Raw genomic sequence first — 18,628 nt, 5'->3', positions numbered from 1 at the left:
TTATTTTGTTAAAGACTAACGTTTCTTGGAATGTGATAGTGTGACAGGGGAGATGGTAGGACCGCTTTCCCCCTTTTCCTTGACAACTAAAATATACTCCTAATCAGGGATATTTTTTGTTCATTTGATGGTTTGGAATTTCCTGTGCTTTTTAAGTTCAAACGTTACTTACTACTTTGACATAATTTTAGTTTGCATTGACTTTTTCTTTTTAAGGAATGGGAATGGAAGGCATAGGATTTGGCATAAATAAAATGGGAGGTAAGAGATTTAAAATGAAGTACAAATGTAATCACTTTTTAGGTATGGTTTTCTCTCACCTTTCCTCTTTCTTTTTCCTTAAGCCTTGCATGAATTCTCACTTTCGGGTTTCTAAAAGTTTGAGTCCAGAAATTAATTTTACCTGTCAGTCTTTCCTAGTGGGTATCTTGGCTTTTGGTCTGGCTTTCTCACTAACTAGCTCTGTGACCTTGGGCAAATCACTCCATCTCTCTGGGCCTCTTTTTACTTGTCTGTTGAGGGGGTGGATCAGATTAGCGTTTTGAAGATGGTGATTTCCAGGCAAGGGCACTAGCATTTTTTCCCCCAAAGTCCTTACACTTGGTAAGGAAGTTCCTGGCAGAAAACACCCAAAGTGAAACTCATGAAAACATCTTTCTTTTCCTGATGAGTGTAAGCGGTCTCATTGGGATGGTGCTCAAATGTGGATATCTCTTGCAGGAATGGAGGGACCTTTTGGTGGCGGTATGGAAAACATGGGTCGATTTGGCTCTGGGATGAACATGGGCAGAATAAATGGTAAGACTTGGGTTTCCTTCCTGCGTGCACCTGCCCTCTGCTGGTTGTTGTCTCCTGGGCGACTGTGAGGCAGCACACCCATTTTTAATGAATAAGATTTGCCCCTTCCACTTTTCTTGATGAATCCAGTGTCTTTGAATTGCCTTATTTGAAATCATAAGTTTGTATTTCAGAAGCTAGACTTGCTGGTAGGTAAGTGTTAATCCCCTCAGCCACTGAACTGTGTTCTGAATCTCCCCAGTAATTAACCCAGAAAATTCTAGAGCTTTTTTATTGCCTCCAGCACTAGCAGGCATCCTGTAGACACATTTATGGTTATGTTTTGCACACTTTAAAATCATCTTCAAGTGTGAGGGATTAGTTTTAGTTTCTTTGGAGTTTTTGATCAAGTTCATCTGCTCTGAGAACTTGGAGTTGTGAGCAGAGACAGTGACTTAGCTCAGCATTTCCATAGTGAGAATTTTGGTGTATTTCAGATCTTCTGTCCCTTTCGACCCCTTAACAGAAATTCAGTGGTTTTAATTATCATTGTAACCGTGTGTTTTGTTCAGTCCTTGCAAGAACCACATGATTTGTAGGTACTTTTATCACCATTTCATCAGAAACTGAGGCCCGGAGAGTGACTTGCCTAAGGTCACATGGCTAGTGATATTGGGAGATGGGTCCCGGTATCTGGCGGATCCTGCCCTTCAGAACTGCCTTCCGCGTGGGCGTCAGCCCCTCCTCAGTGGGCCTGCAGAGTGTGCCTTAAGAAGCCCCACAGTCTGTCTTTCTGAAGTTCTCTAGGGGTCGGTGGACTCTTTTACCCCCACCTGTGGGGATGAGGCTTCCCTTATACTCATAAACTTCCCTGAGGAGGAAGGCCATTGAAGATTTGCATGTAAATGTTTCTTTTCTGACCTGCAGTATCATTTAATGTGAAGTTCGAATTGGAGCAACTGAGAGTCTTACTAGGATGGACCTTACTAACTATCAAACTCGAAAGAAAGATACTTCTCATGAATAACCTGTCCTTCTCCATGGGGTTGTCTTGTTCTAGATAACGGTAAAAAGATGTAGGGAAGTCCTCACCAGTAGTCAGGAACGAAGGGACAAAGGCCTGAGTTTGCAGGGTGCTTTCAAGCCAGCCTGTAGTTCATAACGTGTATGGGAATTTTAATAAAAAGGCTTGGAGGAGTCTGGCTTGGTAAATTAGTGTTTGCTCAAAACAGATGAGTCTTCAGGAAGGAGGTAACATTGTTGCTCTGAGGAGTGGAGTGATGTGACTTGGAGGCGGATGGACGGAAGTGAGCTGGGGCTGTGCTGAGCTGTGTGGGCAAAGTCCTTGGTAACCTGGCAGGTGGAAGGCAGCAGCCACAGTTCTGAGCCTGGTGATCAAAGGGTTCCGAGTGCAGATTCTCGTGGGGAGCAGCAGTGGAGGATGTGTTGTGATGCAGTGCTCTTAGATGTTCTCACCCTTCCATGTCATCCTCGACAGCAGAGAACAGGGACTTCTTCCACTTAAGCTGTGTTCTGGGATTTGAGTGAGTCAACGTAATCACAGAGGGAAATTGATAAAGATGTTTTGGGTTTAATATTTAATTGGCGACTATAATCCATCTGTTCTGGTCACAGGTGCTGATATCAGACTGGCCCTGAGATTCTGATTTCTTATCAGTCAAAGTAGACGTCAAGTCCTAATAGAATGGATGCTTAGGAATTACAGATTAAAAAACCAAATCCCAAACAATGATTTGATGCAATATTTGACAATGAAAACACTTCCATTTTGGGGGGATTACATTGGAATTCACAGGGAGTTCCCTGAACTGCAGAGACTGCTGACAGTTGGGAAGATGACTTCTGAGGCTGTTGTCATATTACTGCCTGCACATGACTTCCTTACCTCCAGGGGGCAGAGTGCTGCCGTCTTCATGCCCTTATGATAGGGATTAAAGGAGTGCAGCAGAGCTCTGTCTGTTACGGTGCCAGTGTGGGACTTCTGCTATGCCTGCCACATGCAAGCTCACACAAGTTAGTTACCTTTTCAGCAGATGGCATGCCACCAACCTATGACCTTCAGTTGGGTCTATTCACACTATGAATAGCACGTCTGCCATTGCTAAATGAGGCATTTCTAATTCATAATGCTAGCCTGCTTCCACATCTTCAGTAGACTTATTTCATTGAAAGTATAAGGGCTTGAGCTGCATATAACCAATTTTGGCAGTTGCACAATTGAAGGCGATTGTTTGCCTGATTTCTAAGGAGCAAGAGTAATTAGGTTTGTTTTTTGTTTTGTTTTGTTTTTAATTTTTAACGTTTATCTATTTGAGAGAGAGAGAAGGAGAATCCCAAGCAGGCACCATGCTGTCAGCACAGAGCTGGATGCAGGGCTCGATCTCACAAACTGTGGGATCATGACCTGAGCTGAAACCTGGAGTTGGATGCTTAACTGACTGAGCCACCCAGGAGCCCCAAGACCTTTGTTTTATTTTAAATTAAAAAAAAATTTTTTTTTTTTTTTAACATTTATTCCTTTTTTGAGAGAGAGTGAGTGGGGGAAGGACAGAGAGAGAGGGAGACACAGAATCCGAAGCAGGCTCCAGGCTCTGAGCTGTCAGCCCAGAGCCTGATGCGGGGCTTTAACTCATGAACTGTGAGATTATGATCTGAGCCGAAGTCGAACGCTTAACCGACTGAGCCACCCAGGTGTCCCTGTTTTTTTTTGTTTGTTTGTTTTTGTTTTTTTAAGGCATTGCAAAACGTAACTCTTGCTGTGAATGTAGAAAAAAGTAATGAAGTTACCAGTGTCCTTGTGTAGAGGAGACCACTACAGTTGATCCTGGAGAAAGCATGTTATACTGCACTGATGTTTCTGGATTCTCCTTGGATGTGGTTGTGTTAGGAGAGTTTGGGTTTTTGCATTGGGTTTATAGGTTCCAGCCTTTGCCTCATCCCATAGCAGGCAGGTGGCCTTGGTCAGGTTACCAAGTCATTTGAGCCTTAGTTTCTTTGTAAAAGGGCCATGATGGTGGGGGGTGATAGAGGTGTGCAGGCTGTTGGGCGGATTCCGCGGACTGCTGGCGCCCCCCGGAACGCTGTGGGTGGGGCGGGGTGCTTGGGAAGTAACCGAGAGCTGGAGCTGCTGCTTCCTGTGATACAGCGTGGATGCAGCCCATTGCTGTAGTGGCTTGGTGTAGCCACCGTGTGACTAATGAAAGTCATCAGTTAGTCTTTGGTGGATTGAAGGTAGGTGGTTTGCAGGGACTCACTTGAGGTGAGAGGACCTTTGTAAGGAATAAGGGATGAGTGATAGTTTCTCCTAGAAAAAGTAAGTGTGCTGACTTGGTGCTGGCTGCTGTGTGCCTGTAATTTGTTTTATTCATGTCTGAAGCACAGAGGGATTCCTGGAAAGGCCTAGGGTAACGATTTCTTCCACAGAGATGAAGCGTGGCTTGGGTGGAGGATTTGAGAGAGACTTTGCCAGAAACAAGATGGGAATGTTGCGAAGCTCTGGACAGCCCCATGGCAGAGGTGTGGGTAAGAAGGCCCCACGTGAGCGGGGCTCATGCTCAACTCAGAGGTTCTTTCTTAAGCAGAGTCCGCTATCTTTCCATCGTCTTTTAAAACGTTGTTTTCTGGACTTAGGTAAAAGCTTTTGGTCCTTAAATTTTTTATTCGTATCAATAGCACCAGTTTCCTTGATAGTCTTTTCAAATGGCTTCTTTGGCTGCATCGGTATAAGGTGTTTGCTTGCCGAGGGAGTTAGAGCTGCTGCATTTACACCACGCTGGCTATCTAGTGCGGTGGTAGTGGCTCCTGAGGCCCTGCCGAGCGGGGTGTGAGTCCCCTTGTCCAGGGCGCCATGGGCGCTCTGGTTAGCGGACGGTGTGGTGTGATTGCTGGCGCCTTTACAAGAGGCCTCAGGGAACTAGAGAAGTGTTCTGGTGCTGGAAGGCCTGGAGTATTGGGCCTAAGTGCAGAGAAACTTTCGTTTCAGTTTTGGTTGCATTGCCCGGAGTGTCTCTCCCTTCCCTGCTGTTTTGAGTTTAGATGTTTCTGAGAATCTGTCAGCTTAGTTCTTTGTTAGTATGACGCAAAGAGATTGTCCATTTCTGCGCTGTTAAGTTTGTTTCTGTCCAAGCAGAGTTGGAGCATCGGTCCGCGCTCCTCCTCCGTCTTTACCTGCTTCTCATTCTGTGCAGATGTGAGGCTGCTAGGTGGCTGCCGCAGAGGGCTCAGCCTCTGTCTTTAGGGGACCCATTGAGTTAGGTGTGAGGTTTTAGGCTCCTTTTTGTCTTGTTTGTGTTAGTTGTATTCTTAGAATTTATGAAGGCTGTAGAAAGATTCATCATCCAGTTCATCAGTGAGACAAGATTCTTCTGTGGATTATCTCTGGGACTCCCGTCCTCTTTGTGTTTGTGTTCTCCGTGGAAACCAGGAACTATTAGAAACTGTTTTCCTGGGGCGCCTGGGTGGCGCAGTCGGTTAAGCGTCCGACTTCAGCCAGGTCACGATCTCGCGGTCCGTGAGTTCGAGCCCCGCGTCGGGCTCTGGGCTGATGGCTCGGAGCCTGGAGCCTGTTTCTGATTCTGTGTCTCCCTCTCTCTCTGCCCCTCCCCCGTTCATGCTCTGTCTCTCTCTCTGTCCCAAAAATAAATAAAAAACGTAAAAAAAAAAAAAAAAAAAGAAACTGTTTTCCTTTTACTCTGAGTTTGGGGAGACTTCTATTTCTTTTTCCCTCCCCGCATGTGAAGTAGCTGGAAGGACTGACTTTCTTGTGTCTTACCAGGCGGGTAGTGACGATTTACTTTTTTTTTTGTATGTTTGATATGACTGTCTATAACTTTATTCTAGATTATTTCAAATTTGTAGAACTTGGGGGATGAATTCATAATCTGTATGCAACTAGATCAGTTAAAAGTTTTTTACTGTCTGACTGGCTTTGCTTTTTGTGTCATGGAATGGCCGGGTGTTTTGTTTTTATTTATTTTTTTATTAAAAAAAAATTTTTTTTTTTTGACATTTATTTTTGAGAGAGAGAGAGAGAGAGAGAGAGAGAGCGTGAACGGGAGAGGGGCAGAGAGAGAGGGAGACACAGAATCTGAAACAGGCTCCAGGCTCTGAGCTGTCGGCACAGAGCCCGATGAGGGGCTTGAACTCACCAACCACGAGATCATGACCTGAGCTGAAGTTGGACACTTAACCGACTGAGCCACCCAGGTGCCCCAAGAATGGCTGGGTAGTTTAAAAAACATGTGAAAACTTACAGTCCTTTGGCTGCAAGTAGCGATTTGTGGATAGTGAGGTGAGAAGAACAAGATGGCACATGGCTTTGCTCCCACAGGCACTTGTTCCTGCCCTGAGCCTTTAATTCTTTGCCCCTCTGTGGTGCCTCTCACCTCCGTGATGAGGCTGGCAGCCTTCACCTCGTTTCTCGCAGAGGTGCGGGAGGTGGATCTGGTGAGGTCGTTACTTCTCGTGGCAGCAGGAGAGTCTTCTGTCCTGACCTGAATAGAAGTGTCACCTTGTAGGCCTTGCTGTCTCCTGCTACTTTGCCATCCCTCCCTTGTCTCTCTGTGCTGAGGCCTTGCACAGTGACATGGGCAGGAGCAGAGGGCTTTGTTCTGGAATTTCTGTTGCTCCTTGTGGTCAGACCCACTTTAGTAAAAGCGTCTTTGTACCAAATAAGTTTAAGTTGGGTTTTCAGACTATGATTTTTTTTTTTTTTTTTTTTTTCAGTTCTTGATCCCCCCCCCTGCTGAGCAGGATCACAGGTGTCACGGAAGAATAAGTGAGCCCTGTGCTTGCAGGCTGGAGGTGTGTTGTTTCTTGCAGGCTGGAGGTGTGTGCTTCCCTGTGTCCTTCCTTTAGCAGGTAGCACCAGAAACAGCTGTGGGCTCAGGGTTATTACTCTCTGCGGTCATGGGCCTAAAATGAGATGCGCAGACAGACTTTAAAGAGGTTCGGATGAATTGTTGGCAAGCAGGCAACAGTGTTTTCTCCTTTGGACGAGGTGTTGGATGAGTTTTGGATGTGTTGGGGGTTTTATTTTCCTGAAGCTGTGTCACTTTAGTCAGCATCACCCCCAGCTCCTTCCAGGTGGGGCTGGTGGGCTCAGCTTGCTGGACTTAATGAGGTGCACGACTTAATGAGGTGACGCTTCAGTGCTGCGGGCAGTTGCGGCTGCGTTTCAGGGTTTGGGCAGCGAGTGTAAGTAACTACAGCTTTAGTTTGCTCTAAAGGACAACCATGAGGTGTTGGTTGGATCTGGGAGGATGAGCGCAGGCTTCAGTGTGAGCGCTGAGGGTCTGGACTGCTTTAGAAAACTGCTGCTGGCCCCATTCTTGCTCTGACTTCCTCAGTTTCAGTTCATTGGTGCACCCTGGTCTTCCTTAGCTCTGCTGGATGCATTCCCAGATGGTGTTGCCAACTGGGCCTCAGACTCTGGAGCTACATGGGATCCTAATATCATGACCCATCATCAAGGACTTAACAGTTTTCCAGTAAAATGATCTTGTCTCTGTGTGTGTATTTCTTAACCCCTTCCCCTGTCCCTTGTTTTATTTTTAAATTAGTAATATTCTTACTCTGGAATCTGTAATAAACAAGTTTCTGTTACCATAGAGAAATTTGGCTAATTTTTTTTTCTTCCTGATTTCCTTAGAAATCCTAAGTAATGCACTGAAGAGAGGAGAGATCATTGCAAAGCAGGGAGGAGGTAGGAAACGCTTAGTTTTGATGTTTTGATTTTTAGAATAGGCTGTTATTAACGGGGATAGTAGAGTGTAGTGGTGAAAAGCACGGGCTCTAAAATAGACTGCCTGGGTGGGAACCAGCTCTGTCTCTTCCTAGCTGTGTGACATTTGGCAAGTTACTGAACCTCTGTTTTGCATACTGTAAAATGGGAATATACTGGTACCTACCTCATAGGGTTGTTGTGCAGAGTAAATGAATTAATGCATAGAAAAGTGTGCCTACTAAGTGCTATGTAAGCATTGGCCATTGTCGTTATAATGTCCGTGTAATTTGGGGGTTTGTTTTAAATACTATAAAATTACAAATTCTTAAAAGTAAATACTTAATTATAAAAGCCTACTATACTACTTCCATACCTAACAAATAATTACTAAAGTATTTATATGTACTCTTACTAAGATTCAAAAAATTATAAAGAAAGTAAGTCTCTGCAATTTCACTGCCCTGTGATGAGTATTGTAAACATTTTGGAATATATGCTTCCATTAATGTGCTTTTTTTTAATGGGTAGTTAAAACTAAATGTACTTTTTCAGCTTGATTTCCCCCGCCCATGGCTCTGAGTGTTTTGACATTTCCTTGGTGACTCCACTTGCTGGTTATTTCTGTGGTGTGCTGATTCTAGAACTCCACATGGGCACCGTTTTTTCCTAGTTCTCTGCTACTGTTGGCATCCGGGGAGTCAGCCTGATTTCTGATCCTCTTGAGCATGCTGCCTACCCTTTCTAGTTATCTTACTTTTTAAAAAAAAATAGTTCCTAAGAAATTTCTGCTTTGGAAGTCAGTATTTGTAAAACCGTGTTTATGTTTTGCCACTCGGTGTGCTGTTATTAACTGTTACTAAGGAAACGGGCATGGAGAAGTGGAGTGACGTGAGGTCACTCTGTCCGTTAGAGACTCACTTACAGAAACTGAGTTTCCTCTTGATTTACATGTTGCACCGGGCTGCTCGGATCAGTAATGGGCTGGCTGTGGGCTCAGCTGCCCTTCATCACAGGCAGGTGGTGCTGGTGGTGGTGAGGTGAGGGGGGATCCTTAGGCTCTGCGTGTGGAAAAGTGGTGGGCAGTGGCCTTGGTGGTGGAGCCAGACCCTCCCTGTCCAGAGTTATCGGCCGTCACAGGGTCCTGCTGGCAGGGACCTGCCAGCATGTGTCCAGCTGAACCATGGCACTGAGAACTGACCTTAGGCTGTTTGTAGAATCCACTCGCAGTGCCATCGACTTCTTTCCTTGAAAGCCAGCAGAGTAGTTACACATAAGTCATTCAGTGGTTTTCCTCACAGAGTAAGGTTCCCCGGAAGTGGGTGTCTGTTCGTCTAGACATAGAGGATCTATGCTGGTGTTTGTTTTCTTTATCTCAGTAATTATGTGGCCGCTTACTAGCTTCTTTATGCCTAGAGGTGCTAAGGAAATTCAGCCAGACTGGCCACCAGCATGCATCTGAGAAGGGGGATGAGCTGGGAGAGGATAAAGGTTGTGAGGGATTTGAATTGTCCCATACAATTCAAGTAAATCCATTACACTGGCTGACTGAGGGGGGGTTTTGGAGCTTCCTCCCTTGAGAGCATTTCTCAGTGTCTGGTGGTGGGAAGAGCTCAGGTTCTCTGAAATTGACCACCGTGGCTCACAGAGCTAGTTTACGAGTTCTAGAACTTCCGAAGTAACGTGGAGAACATTTTTTGACACAGGTGCTCCAGGGTGGATTTTTGTCCCTTTTTAAATTTTATTATGGACATTTCAGCCGTGGCACAGAAATAGGAAGAATGGTGTCCTCGCTACCCTGCCTTAACAGTTGTCCACATTTGAGGGGTGTCTCATGATAAATTGTCGTGGGGCTTAATTCCTGAACTGTGGTTGAGTTTGTGGAGTGCCCCGGTCTCTGTACCCAGGTCAGCTTTCTGGCGTGGTGCGTGCACATAGCGTGCAAGTCCCTGATATTTGCCTGTGTTTTGTGTCCTTGTTTCAGGTGGAGGTGGAGGCAGTGTGCCTGGGATCGAGAGGATGGGCCCTGGCATTGACCGCATTGGGGGTGCCGGCATGGAGCGCATGGGCGCAGGCCTGGGCCATGGCATGGATCGAGTGGGCTCCGAAATTGAGCGCATGGGCCTGGTCATGGACCGCATGGGCTCGGTTGAGCGCATGGGCTCGGGCATCGAGCGTATGGGCCCGCTGGGCCTCGACCACATGGCCTCCAGCATCGAGCGCATGGGCCAGACCATGGAGCGCATCGGCTCCGGAGTGGAGCGCATGGGTGCCGGCATGGGCTTTGGCCTCGAGCGCATGGCCGCGCCCATCGACCGCGTGGGCCAGACCATTGAGCGCATGGGCTCTGGTGTGGAGCGGATGGGCCCTGCCATCGAGCGCATGGGCCTCAGCATGGAGCGCATGGTGCCCGCAGGCATGGGGGCTGGCCTGGAGCGCATGGGCCCCGTGATGGATCGCATGGCCACCGGCCTGGAGCGCATGGGCGCCAACAACCTGGAGCGCATGGGCCTGGAGCGCATGGGCGCCAACAGTCTCGAGCGCATGGGCCTGGAGCGCATGGGCGCCAACAGCCTGGAGCGCATGGGTCCCGCCATGGGTCCGGCCCTGGGCGCTGGCATCGAGCGCATGGGCCTGGCCATGGGTGGCGGTGGCGGCGCCAGCTTTGACCGCGCCATCGAGATGGAGCGAGGCAACTTTGGAGGAAGCTTCGCAGGTTCCTTTGGCGGAGCTGGAGGCCACGCTCCTGGGGTGGCCAGGAAGGCCTGCCAGATATTTGTGAGAAATGTAAGTGGCTCTTGGGCAGATTCTTGGTGGTGGTACGCACAGAGGGGGAGGGGGCGGGTCGAAGTCAGGGGGGTGCCCCCAGGAGGGGAGCAGAGTAGCAGCACAGAAGGCCACCTTGCCACTGTCCCCAGAGTTTGGTGCTGGTAGGATCAGGGCGGAACGTAAGAGCACGCGGTATGTGTGCAGCAGGAGCCGGGGCTTCTCGGACTGCTGGGTGGAACCGACCGTGAGCTCGGGAACCCTAGCTGCTTGATTCCCTTGGCTTGAAGGGCCGCTGTACCTGGGCGTGGCAGACCGAGGGATAAAGGGCTGTATCTGAATTCTCTTTCTACCGGATTGGCCACCTTCAGCTACTGTCGAGTGGTCTGTGGGCCGCTCACCATAGGCGACTGCATTTTCCGCACGTTGAACAAGGAAGTGTACTTGGTGTGCTGGTTTAGAACCTCATTCCAGGCAGGCTTGTTTTGTTCTCTGCTGATCATCTCAGTTTGAGATGTTTCTTGGTGCAGCAAGAACCACTCCCCCCGCCCCCAAGAGACCCTGAGGTTTATGCGTTAGGGTGTTAGGATTTGGTTGTGTCACTCATCAGTTTCTCCTTTTCCCTTTAGCTCCCATTTGATTTTACATGGAAGATGCTAAAAGACAAATTCAACGAATGTGGTAAGTGTTTGAGAAAAGGCTTTCTAGGTGCTTCCGTGTGTCGTGTGGCCTCCGAAGTCTTAGCTTGTTAGTGATGCATTTGAGGGGTGAAGCAAAGCTCCCATCCTGGTCTTCACTGCCACTTGCCATGACTCGCGACTGATGGGACTTGCCATTTTTCTGCCTGTGCAGATAGTCAAGCCAGCTGTTGGGTTTCCTTTTATGTGTCAGACACTTCTCACCTGTGTTCTCATTTCAACCTCATTCTTCTATGGTTTTTGAAAGGAGGTGATGTCCCCATTTTACAGATGAGTCAGGCAGTCACGTTCCCAAAGTCACATGGCTTCTAAGTGACAAAGCTGAATAAAACAAATACTGATCTGAGGTTGCTTTCTACCACAGCACTGTTGGTTCATGCCTCAGAGAGCACTTGCCCAGGAGTTCCCAGGGGTGAGAGAGAGTGTGTGTGTGTGTGTGTGTGTGTGTGTGTGTGAATGAGGCCTAGGGGCTCTGGTTTCCCGGCACACCAGGCCACCATTTGGTTCGCTTTGTGGCCAAAAGGAAGTGAAGTTGTCACCGGGTGAACCCCTGCTCCTCACTCACATCACCTCTGGTTTTTTAACCCTGTCAAGTGGGAGCCCCAGGCCTAAGCCAGGAGTCTGGGCGGTTTGCTGGGTCAAGGCTTCCTCAGCGTCTTTACTCATTTCCTGTTTCAGTGTTGGCTCAGATTGCACCACTTTGCTGCTTCTCCTGGTTCTTCTCTTGGGGCAGCTGTTGAGCCATAGCACGCCCTCGTGCCCTCTCCCCACTCCTCAGTTCCACATTGTACAGTAGGCAGTCTGAAAAGTCAGATTGGATCATGCTGCTCTCCGGCCTGAGAGGCCCGGAGGTACCCGGCTGCCAAAAGAGAAACTCACCAGCCCCTTGGCAACTTAGTCCCTCCTCTTTCATCTCCTTTCTCCTTCCTGTTCCTGAACCCTGAGTTGCAAGTGCCATTTTTCAGAAGTGCTTTATTTTCGAGCTGGGATGGCAAGAGCCTTCCTTCTGGTGAAGGTCTTTCAGAACTTTCTGCTGAGAAGCCCTGGAGATGTTGACCTTCCCTCAGGCTGAGTTAATGGCTCTAGAAACGTGGGTCCCTTAGCACAGGCTGCATGGTCCTTTTCTTTGCTCTTCCCCCTTACAGACTTGTTTCATGGTGCTTGACACATACCTGGATGCTTAATCAGTGCTTGAATAAATATGTGCAACCCACTTCCTAATTAGGATGCAGCTTCTATCTGAACAGTACAGAGTGTCCATTGTATCATGATGGCCTTGCAAATGTGGCGTGGGGTCCTGAAGCCCAAGCCTCTGCAAAATTCACCTATAAAGTTGGCTGCACACGGCCCCCCTCTTAACTTTCTCGAGCGTAAGGGTATGCGCGTGTGAAGCTGCCAGGAGGTCTTGTCGCGGGCCGGTCCGATTATTGTCCTTTGGCAGAAGAATGGCAACGTGGCTTGAGGGCCATCGTCTCTGGGTTCCGGCTGCTGCGTTCTGAGCATTCATGTGCCAGGGCCGCTCTCCCTGTTGACTCTGTCCACCGAAATCCAACAGGTGATCTGGACTGAGTGGAGCCCAGACTGAGGCTGAGCTCTGGGTTTGCCTGATGAGTTGTGGTCTCTTCTTCCCTCCCTGTGCCCAGGCCACGTGCTGTATGCCGACATCAAGATGGAGAACGGGAAGTCCAAGGGGTGCGGTGTGGTTAAGTTTGAGTCGCCAGAGGTGGCTGAGAGAGCCTGCCGGATGATGAATGGGATGAAGCTGAGTGGCCGAGAGATTGATGTTCGAATTGATAGAAATGCTTAAGCAGTTGCCTTTTTTAAACATCGATACCAGACCTCTGAATTTGTATTTTTTCTTGTTAACCATTTTAATTTGTTGGCTGGATGTATAAAGATGTTTAAAAAATTCAGTTGCTTTTTGGGGTAATTTGAATTACTTTTTTAATGACTGGGGTTCCATTTGACTGTTTGCATTGAGATTGCAATGTGCGCAATTTTTTTTGTAGTTGTGGCATCTTGTTGACATCGAATATGACTTTGATAATAAATACCAGTTCCTGAAAAGACGCTTGCTTTTTTTGCGTGTGTGTTGTGGGGCCTCCACCTGAGGTTTGGGGAGCTAGAACCGGTCTTCCTTCTACCCTTGGAGCTCTGGCCACTGGGGGTCGCATCCCCATCCTTGCTGTGTGTGTGGACGCCGATGGGGGGAGGACATGGGCCTCAGCCACTTCAGGAGAACTCTCTGGAAACTGAGCGGACTTGGATTCTCCAGTGCTGGCATGCACTTGGATGTTAGTGGTTCTGAAAGCCGCCTTCCCCCCTCCTTGCTTACAGTTACTCTTTGGGGCGTAGACATCGTGTCAGGCTCATTTCCAGTTTGGCTTTTGTCGTAGTCTACTTCGGGCGCTATAACAAAGGTACCATAAACTGGGCGGCTTAAACACAGACGTTTATTTCCCGCAGTCCTGGAGACTGGGAAGTCCAAGATCAAAACACCCAACAGATTCCATGTCTGGTGAGGGTACCTGATCGTGGTTCATAGACGACACTTTGTAGCTATAATCTCAACATGGTGGGAAGGGACAGAGGGCTTTCTCATTCCTCTTTTATAAAGACACCAATTCCACTCACCCCCCCCAAATACCATCACATTGGGCATTAGGCTTTCAACGTGGAAATTTTTGTGTTTGGGGGGGTGTATACGTTCAGTCCAAGGCAGTGTTTCTTAGCTACCACAGACCAGGCAGGGTGTGAGTTTCTGAGCATGTTTAGTCCTGTAGCAGCTCAGGCGGAGCGTGATACCTGGGCTCTGTCAGAACTGGGTCACCCCTCCCCCGTCCACCAGGATGTGACCTCACACATAGGTCCACTTGGGCTAGACAGCTGTTGGCAGCCCGCGTGGAGCTGCAGCCACTGCTTGTTGTGTTTGGATGTGGCGTCCTACCCTTGCTGTCACCTCCTCGTCACACTTCTCCTGGTGTTTATCCCTGATGGGTGAGACGGTGGGGGTACAGGGTCGACTTCACAGACCCCCAAGGAGATCATGTCTCCATTGGGTGCCAGTCAGGGCAGAAAGAAAAGACAAGAAGCAGGGATCGCTTTAAATAGGAGCTTTATGTGGTTCATGTATGCAGTCAGGCACGAGCCTGGATGGTTCTGTGACTGCCAAGCTGGGATCCAAGGCTCCTGGGTTAGCAGGTGGCTGGGCGGGCAGGTTGTCCTGGGTACCCACACCTGTGGGCCTTACTGTCCCCTGGGGAATGGATGGCTCTCCAGAGGGTCTGCCAAGGAAGGGAGGGTGACTTCCATTGCCCCCCCCCACCCCCCAAGAAGATAGCAGCCCCTGGGGAAATGGGGTGTGGGAGGGGTTACCTCCTTCCAGGCACCGTGATCCCTTCCAGCCCACCTAGAGCACCTACATACCCTAGAAGCCAACATCGTCATACACCTCCGTTTCCCTGGCGGAAAGTACAGCTCGGTCAGTAAGGGTCACCTCGGCCCGTTGACCAGCCCCCTACCCCCCACCCCCAGCCAGGGCCAGTCAGTACTCACAGGGGCAGTAGAGCTGTTCTGGGCACGTAGCCATCTGCAAAAAGAGTGGAATAGGTGAGCTCCCGGCTCTGGTGGTGGCCCGTTTCCCTAGGACTTTCTGGCCTGACTTACATTTGCCCTTGGTGTCCCGGCACAGCATCTCATCCTTGTTGGTGAACTCGATCACCTCTAGGATCTCCCCACGCCGGATCCCCAGGTACTTGCCACCCCCGCGACGCGTCTTGGCGTTGGGATCGATCATCATCCTTGTCTGAATCACTATCTCTCCCTCAAACTGGGGAGGGAGAAGTTAGAGCTTTTGTTTTGTGCTGTCACCCCAGGGCTTTGGTCACCTAGGGCTGTGCCAGATCTCCCAGGGCTCCTGTTCACAGAGTTGTGGTGTTCACACCTTGAACTTCTTCCGGAACTCCCTCTCGGCTTTCTCTGCCTTCCGGATCTGCTTCAGAGACTTAAGGTCTGCAGGTGGCAACTGCTGGGGCTGGGGGGCCTTCTCCTTCCTGAGGAATTGGAGGGTCCTGAGCAAGATGTGCCCCCCACCCCACCCCCGTCCCCTTCCTGACCTCCCAGACCTCGGCCCCACCCCGTTCTACACACACCCTTTGCCCTGTGGTACCTGAGCTCTGGGTCTTGTGGCGGCCTGGGGGGTTGCTGCGTAGATGGCACCCCACCTGGGAGCGGGGAGAACACTGAGTTAGGGTAGGGACTCTTGGGCTAGGCCTCCCTTTCAACCCTGGTGGCTTGATTGGGAACGGAGACTTCCCTGTGTCAGTTCTCAGGACGTCAGTCCCCTCCCAACCCTCACCCTGCCCAGCGGCCCCATCTTCTCCCCAGGCCTTTCTCCTGGGCTGTGAGTTCTAGTGCATCGCCTTTCATTTTCGTAACTGTTACTGCATGATCGGCAAGGCTGAAATCGTTCACCACAGTAACTCCTTCCAACCCTCATGACAACCTTCCTCGTAGCGGAGAATACAGTCATTCCCAGCTTGCTGAGGAGGGAAATCAGGGCTCAGGGAGGGGTAAAGCGGTCTGCCCCCGGGTCATCCAGCTGGTAAATGGTAGAGGGAGGATTTGTCTGTGGGCTTTTGAGGCTATTTCATGTCTGTCTCCTAGGGTAGGCTGGCTTCTGGGAATTGTCATGGGATTTGGGTCAAACATAAGGTGAAAGCATATCCTTGAGCAAATGAAGTGGGCATCTGCGAAGGGGCTGGTGGGGTGGGGTTCTTGGACTGGCCTGGCTGCTGCTGAGACTGTATACTGTGAGTCTCCCAGGTCAGGGTTGACTTCCTGGCAAACTACCAGCCTTCCAGGCAGGAGCCTGCTGACTGAGGGTTTGGCTTACAGCGAGAGCCTCGTGAGTACCAGTTGAGTGAAGGATCCAGAACCTGAAGCCCCCGCCTTTTCACTTCAGACTCCAGCCTCCTTGGCCCGGTGCTCGGATGGTGCCATCCATAGTCTTACCCAGGACACTCCCTCCCGCTGCTCCCACTCCTCCCGGAGGCACTCCGGGGCCCCTACCCTCCTGGCACACCTGTAGCCCAAGCTCCCTGGCAGTGGGACCCAAATCAGGCCACACAAGTAAGGCGGGCTCTGAGGATGGCCCCTTCAGGTCCTGGGACCACCTAGGTCTGGCCCCAGCGCCTTCCAGGGAAGCCCCCTGCTGTGCGAGGAGCCTCTGGAGGAGGGCCGCCACCGCTCCAGAGTGAGGCAGAGTGGGAGGCTAGACTTGGAAAGGCCAAGTAGCCTTTGGAACAACCGGTACTAACAGTGAGTCGCCCCCCCCCCCCCGCCCCCCGACAGTGTCTGAGAAGGGAAAGATTTGGGAAGTGTATTTGATTGGAATCGCAAAGAACGACTGACCCGGAATGGGGAGAGACAGTTGTCCACTGGCAGGGATGGTGAGCAGAGGTGGGGATGTGCCTGGCCGGTTTGGGGCTGGGGACGGGGGCGGGCCATGCCTGCAAGACTGCTGGACAGTTACCAGAGTCACCCCCTCTCTCCCTATGTCCCTGTCCCGAAGAGCGGCCCCCAAACCCCAGCCACGGGAGGCTCACTGGAGCGGAAGCAGGAGGGGCCCTGCCAGGAAGCTCTGCTAACAGAGGGGTGTTGCAAGCAGCCCCTGAGGAAAGCCCAGGAGAAGCAGGAGGGGCTCGGGAAGGAGGAGTGCAGGCAGCAGACCTGGTGCGGGGGCCGGTGGGGAGGAAGCGGGCGCGTCCCAAAGGCACCCCTAATAAAACGTTGCCCTGTAGGAAGCCCTTCCAAAGGTGGGGCGGGGGAACCGGGACCACAGGACCTGGGCTCCTCTGTACTGACAATGAGCTGGGGCAAGTTAGTGGGGTCAGGCTTCCACATCTGTAAAACGGGCATGATGTGGCCTTGGGGGTGGGTGGGAGGTCGTGCAGGGTCAGTGACGTGCACGTAGGGTGCCTGCACGGAAGCCGCTTTTTTTCCCCCCACTCGAAATTGGTGAAGGCATTGACCCTGCAGTGGACTGGACACGTTGGGTCGGCTCCGCCGTCCTCCTGCTCTCTCGGAGCAGAGACTGGGGAGAAGGGAGAAAGGGGGGCCTTTGGGACCCCGGAGCACAGAGTATCGAGGACCACAGGCTCAGGTGTGTCCGTCTCCAGCCCGTGCCCGAGTTCAGGCCCGAGTCCCGCAAGCACCTCCGACACAACAGGTCTGTGTGGAACCTGACCCCTCGTCCCCAGCTCAGGGTGCCTTGGCTCTGCACCCAGGCGTTGGGCTCGAAACGCGGGCCTCATCCGCGTCGTGGGCTCGCTCTCACCCGCCTGGTGGCTCACACACCACCAAGTCCTCGTTCGCAGTCTTCCGCGGCTCTTTCGCCCCTTCTGCCACCGCCCCGGGCCGCACTCCTGGCCAACACCGTACCCACTGGCTGCTCCGCCCACCAGAGGCTGGTCCGACCTTTCCGCAGGGCCTTTCCTGCTCTCTGCTTTCTCCCTCAGTGTTGCCAGGGAGACGGGTGGTCACTTGGCTTCGGCCGGCAGCGCGGCAGAATATGCCCTGGCGATGGATGGTCCCCGGGTGCCCGGGCGGAGGGTCTGGCTGAGGGCTCGGCCCCACCACCCACAAACCTCTGCCCTCGCCGCTGGGGCCGGAGTGGTCTGTGGGCCCCACGTCGTCATACAGCTCGTAGATCTCATCCTGGCCCCTGCAGAGATACTGAGATGAGGGCCTCTTGCGGCCTCGGGCCTGTGCCGGGCCGCTTGCCCCCCACACTCACTGCGGGATGTCTTTCGTCTGTTGCCCCTGGAAGTGGATGGCGGCAGCGGAACGAGCCCTCCTCAGAGCTGTGGGGGGAGGAGAGCGGGAGGGAGGCGGGCCCTGGCGGGAGCCTCTCCCCGGCTTTCTGCCTGGGCTGCCGCGACCCACCTGTGGACCCACCTGTGGCTGCAGCTGCGGCTCTCCGGAAGCTCTGAACGTCCCTGGGGCCTGGGGGCAGCGGGGGCTTGGCTGGAGGGGGTCCCAGGCTGCTGGCAGGGGGCAGAGGCCTCCGCCGGGGCGGGTGGCCCTGCTTGAGGCCCAGCCTCGACCGTCCGCTGTGAGTGAGACTGAGCGGGAGCCTGGGGCCGGGGCCCGCGACAGCAGTGGGGAGCGAGCTCTCCGAAACAGAGCCAGGGAGAGGGGGCTTTCTGGGAAGATCACCAAAGAACTCGGCATGCGGGCGCTTCTTGGGCAGAGCACTGGGCTCGGGCTGTGAGAACTTGCGGGGGGGCCCCTGGCACTCAGGCTGCAGGAACTTGCTGGGGAGTAGGCCAAACTCAGGCTCTGAGGCCACCCTGGGGAGGCCCCCCGGCTCGGGCTGCAGGGGCTTCTTGGAAGGTGCTTTGAATTCGGACTGCCGTGGCCTCTTGGGAACCACACTGACTTCCGGCTCTGAGGACCTCCTGGTGAGGTCTCCAAAATCAGGGTGCAGGAGCTTCTTGGGGAGGTCACTCAGCTGAGGGGCTGGGATCTTCTTGGGAAATGTACTGAAGTCAGGCTGTGATGGGTGGGGGTGGGGCTCACTGGACTCAGCCTTCCAGGGGGGTGTCTGAGGGACCTCACTGAACTCAGGCTGCGGCAGGCACTT

The 18,628-nt window shown here is 51.7% G+C and overlaps 2 protein-coding genes across 10 annotated transcripts in view; one reads left to right on the top strand and one right to left on the bottom strand.

Moving 5' to 3' along the window:
• The window catches only part of HNRNPM (heterogeneous nuclear ribonucleoprotein M), a 39,255-nt gene extending 26,202 nt beyond the window's left edge, over window positions 1-13,053 (top strand). For 3 of the 8 annotated variants that reach the window (XM_049639775.1, XM_049639772.1, XM_049639778.1), the window contains 7 exons: window positions 217-261; window positions 721-798; window positions 4,222-4,320; window positions 7,448-7,501; window positions 9,504-10,306; window positions 10,915-10,966; window positions 12,627-13,053. In XM_049639775.1, coding sequence (XP_049495732.1) covers window positions 217-261; window positions 721-798; window positions 4,222-4,320; window positions 7,448-7,501; window positions 9,504-10,306; window positions 10,915-10,966; window positions 12,627-12,790 — 1,295 coding nt within the window. In that variant the 3' untranslated portion in view covers window positions 12,791-13,053. The remainder of the gene's footprint in view (window positions 1-216; window positions 262-720; window positions 799-4,221; window positions 4,321-7,447; window positions 7,502-9,503; window positions 10,307-10,914; window positions 10,967-12,626) is intronic. The other 5 variants (XM_049639780.1, XM_049639779.1, XM_049639773.1 and 2 more) reach the window with 4 other exon arrangements.
• The window catches only part of PRAM1 (PML-RARA regulated adaptor molecule 1), a 9,010-nt gene continuing 3,268 nt past the window's right edge, over window positions 12,887-18,628 (bottom strand). The window contains exons 2-10 of one of the 2 annotated variants that reach the window (XM_049639781.1): window positions 17,941-18,628; window positions 17,780-17,846; window positions 17,631-17,707; window positions 15,152-15,206; window positions 14,927-15,035; window positions 14,650-14,812; window positions 14,539-14,572; window positions 14,410-14,444; window positions 12,887-14,267 (exon numbers count right to left, since the gene is read on the bottom strand). The exon at window positions 17,941-18,628 is cut by the window's right edge and continues 528 nt beyond it. In XM_049639781.1, coding sequence (XP_049495738.1) covers window positions 14,411-14,444; window positions 14,539-14,572; window positions 14,650-14,812; window positions 14,927-15,035; window positions 15,152-15,206; window positions 17,631-17,707; window positions 17,780-17,846; window positions 17,941-18,628 — 1,227 coding nt within the window. In that variant the 3' untranslated portion in view covers window positions 12,887-14,267; window position 14,410. The remainder of the gene's footprint in view (window positions 14,268-14,409; window positions 14,445-14,538; window positions 14,573-14,649; window positions 14,813-14,926; window positions 15,036-15,151; window positions 15,207-17,630; window positions 17,708-17,779; window positions 17,847-17,940) is intronic. The other variant, XM_049639782.1, reaches the window with a different exon arrangement.

The sequence above is a fragment of the Panthera uncia genome, chromosome A2, assembly GCF_023721935.1.
Source record: "Panthera uncia isolate 11264 chromosome A2, Puncia_PCG_1.0, whole genome shotgun sequence".
Lineage (NCBI taxonomy): Eukaryota > Metazoa > Chordata > Mammalia > Carnivora > Felidae > Panthera > Panthera uncia.
The sequence above is the reverse complement of the archived record's forward strand: the minus strand, read 5'-3'. Positions and strand labels throughout refer to the sequence as shown.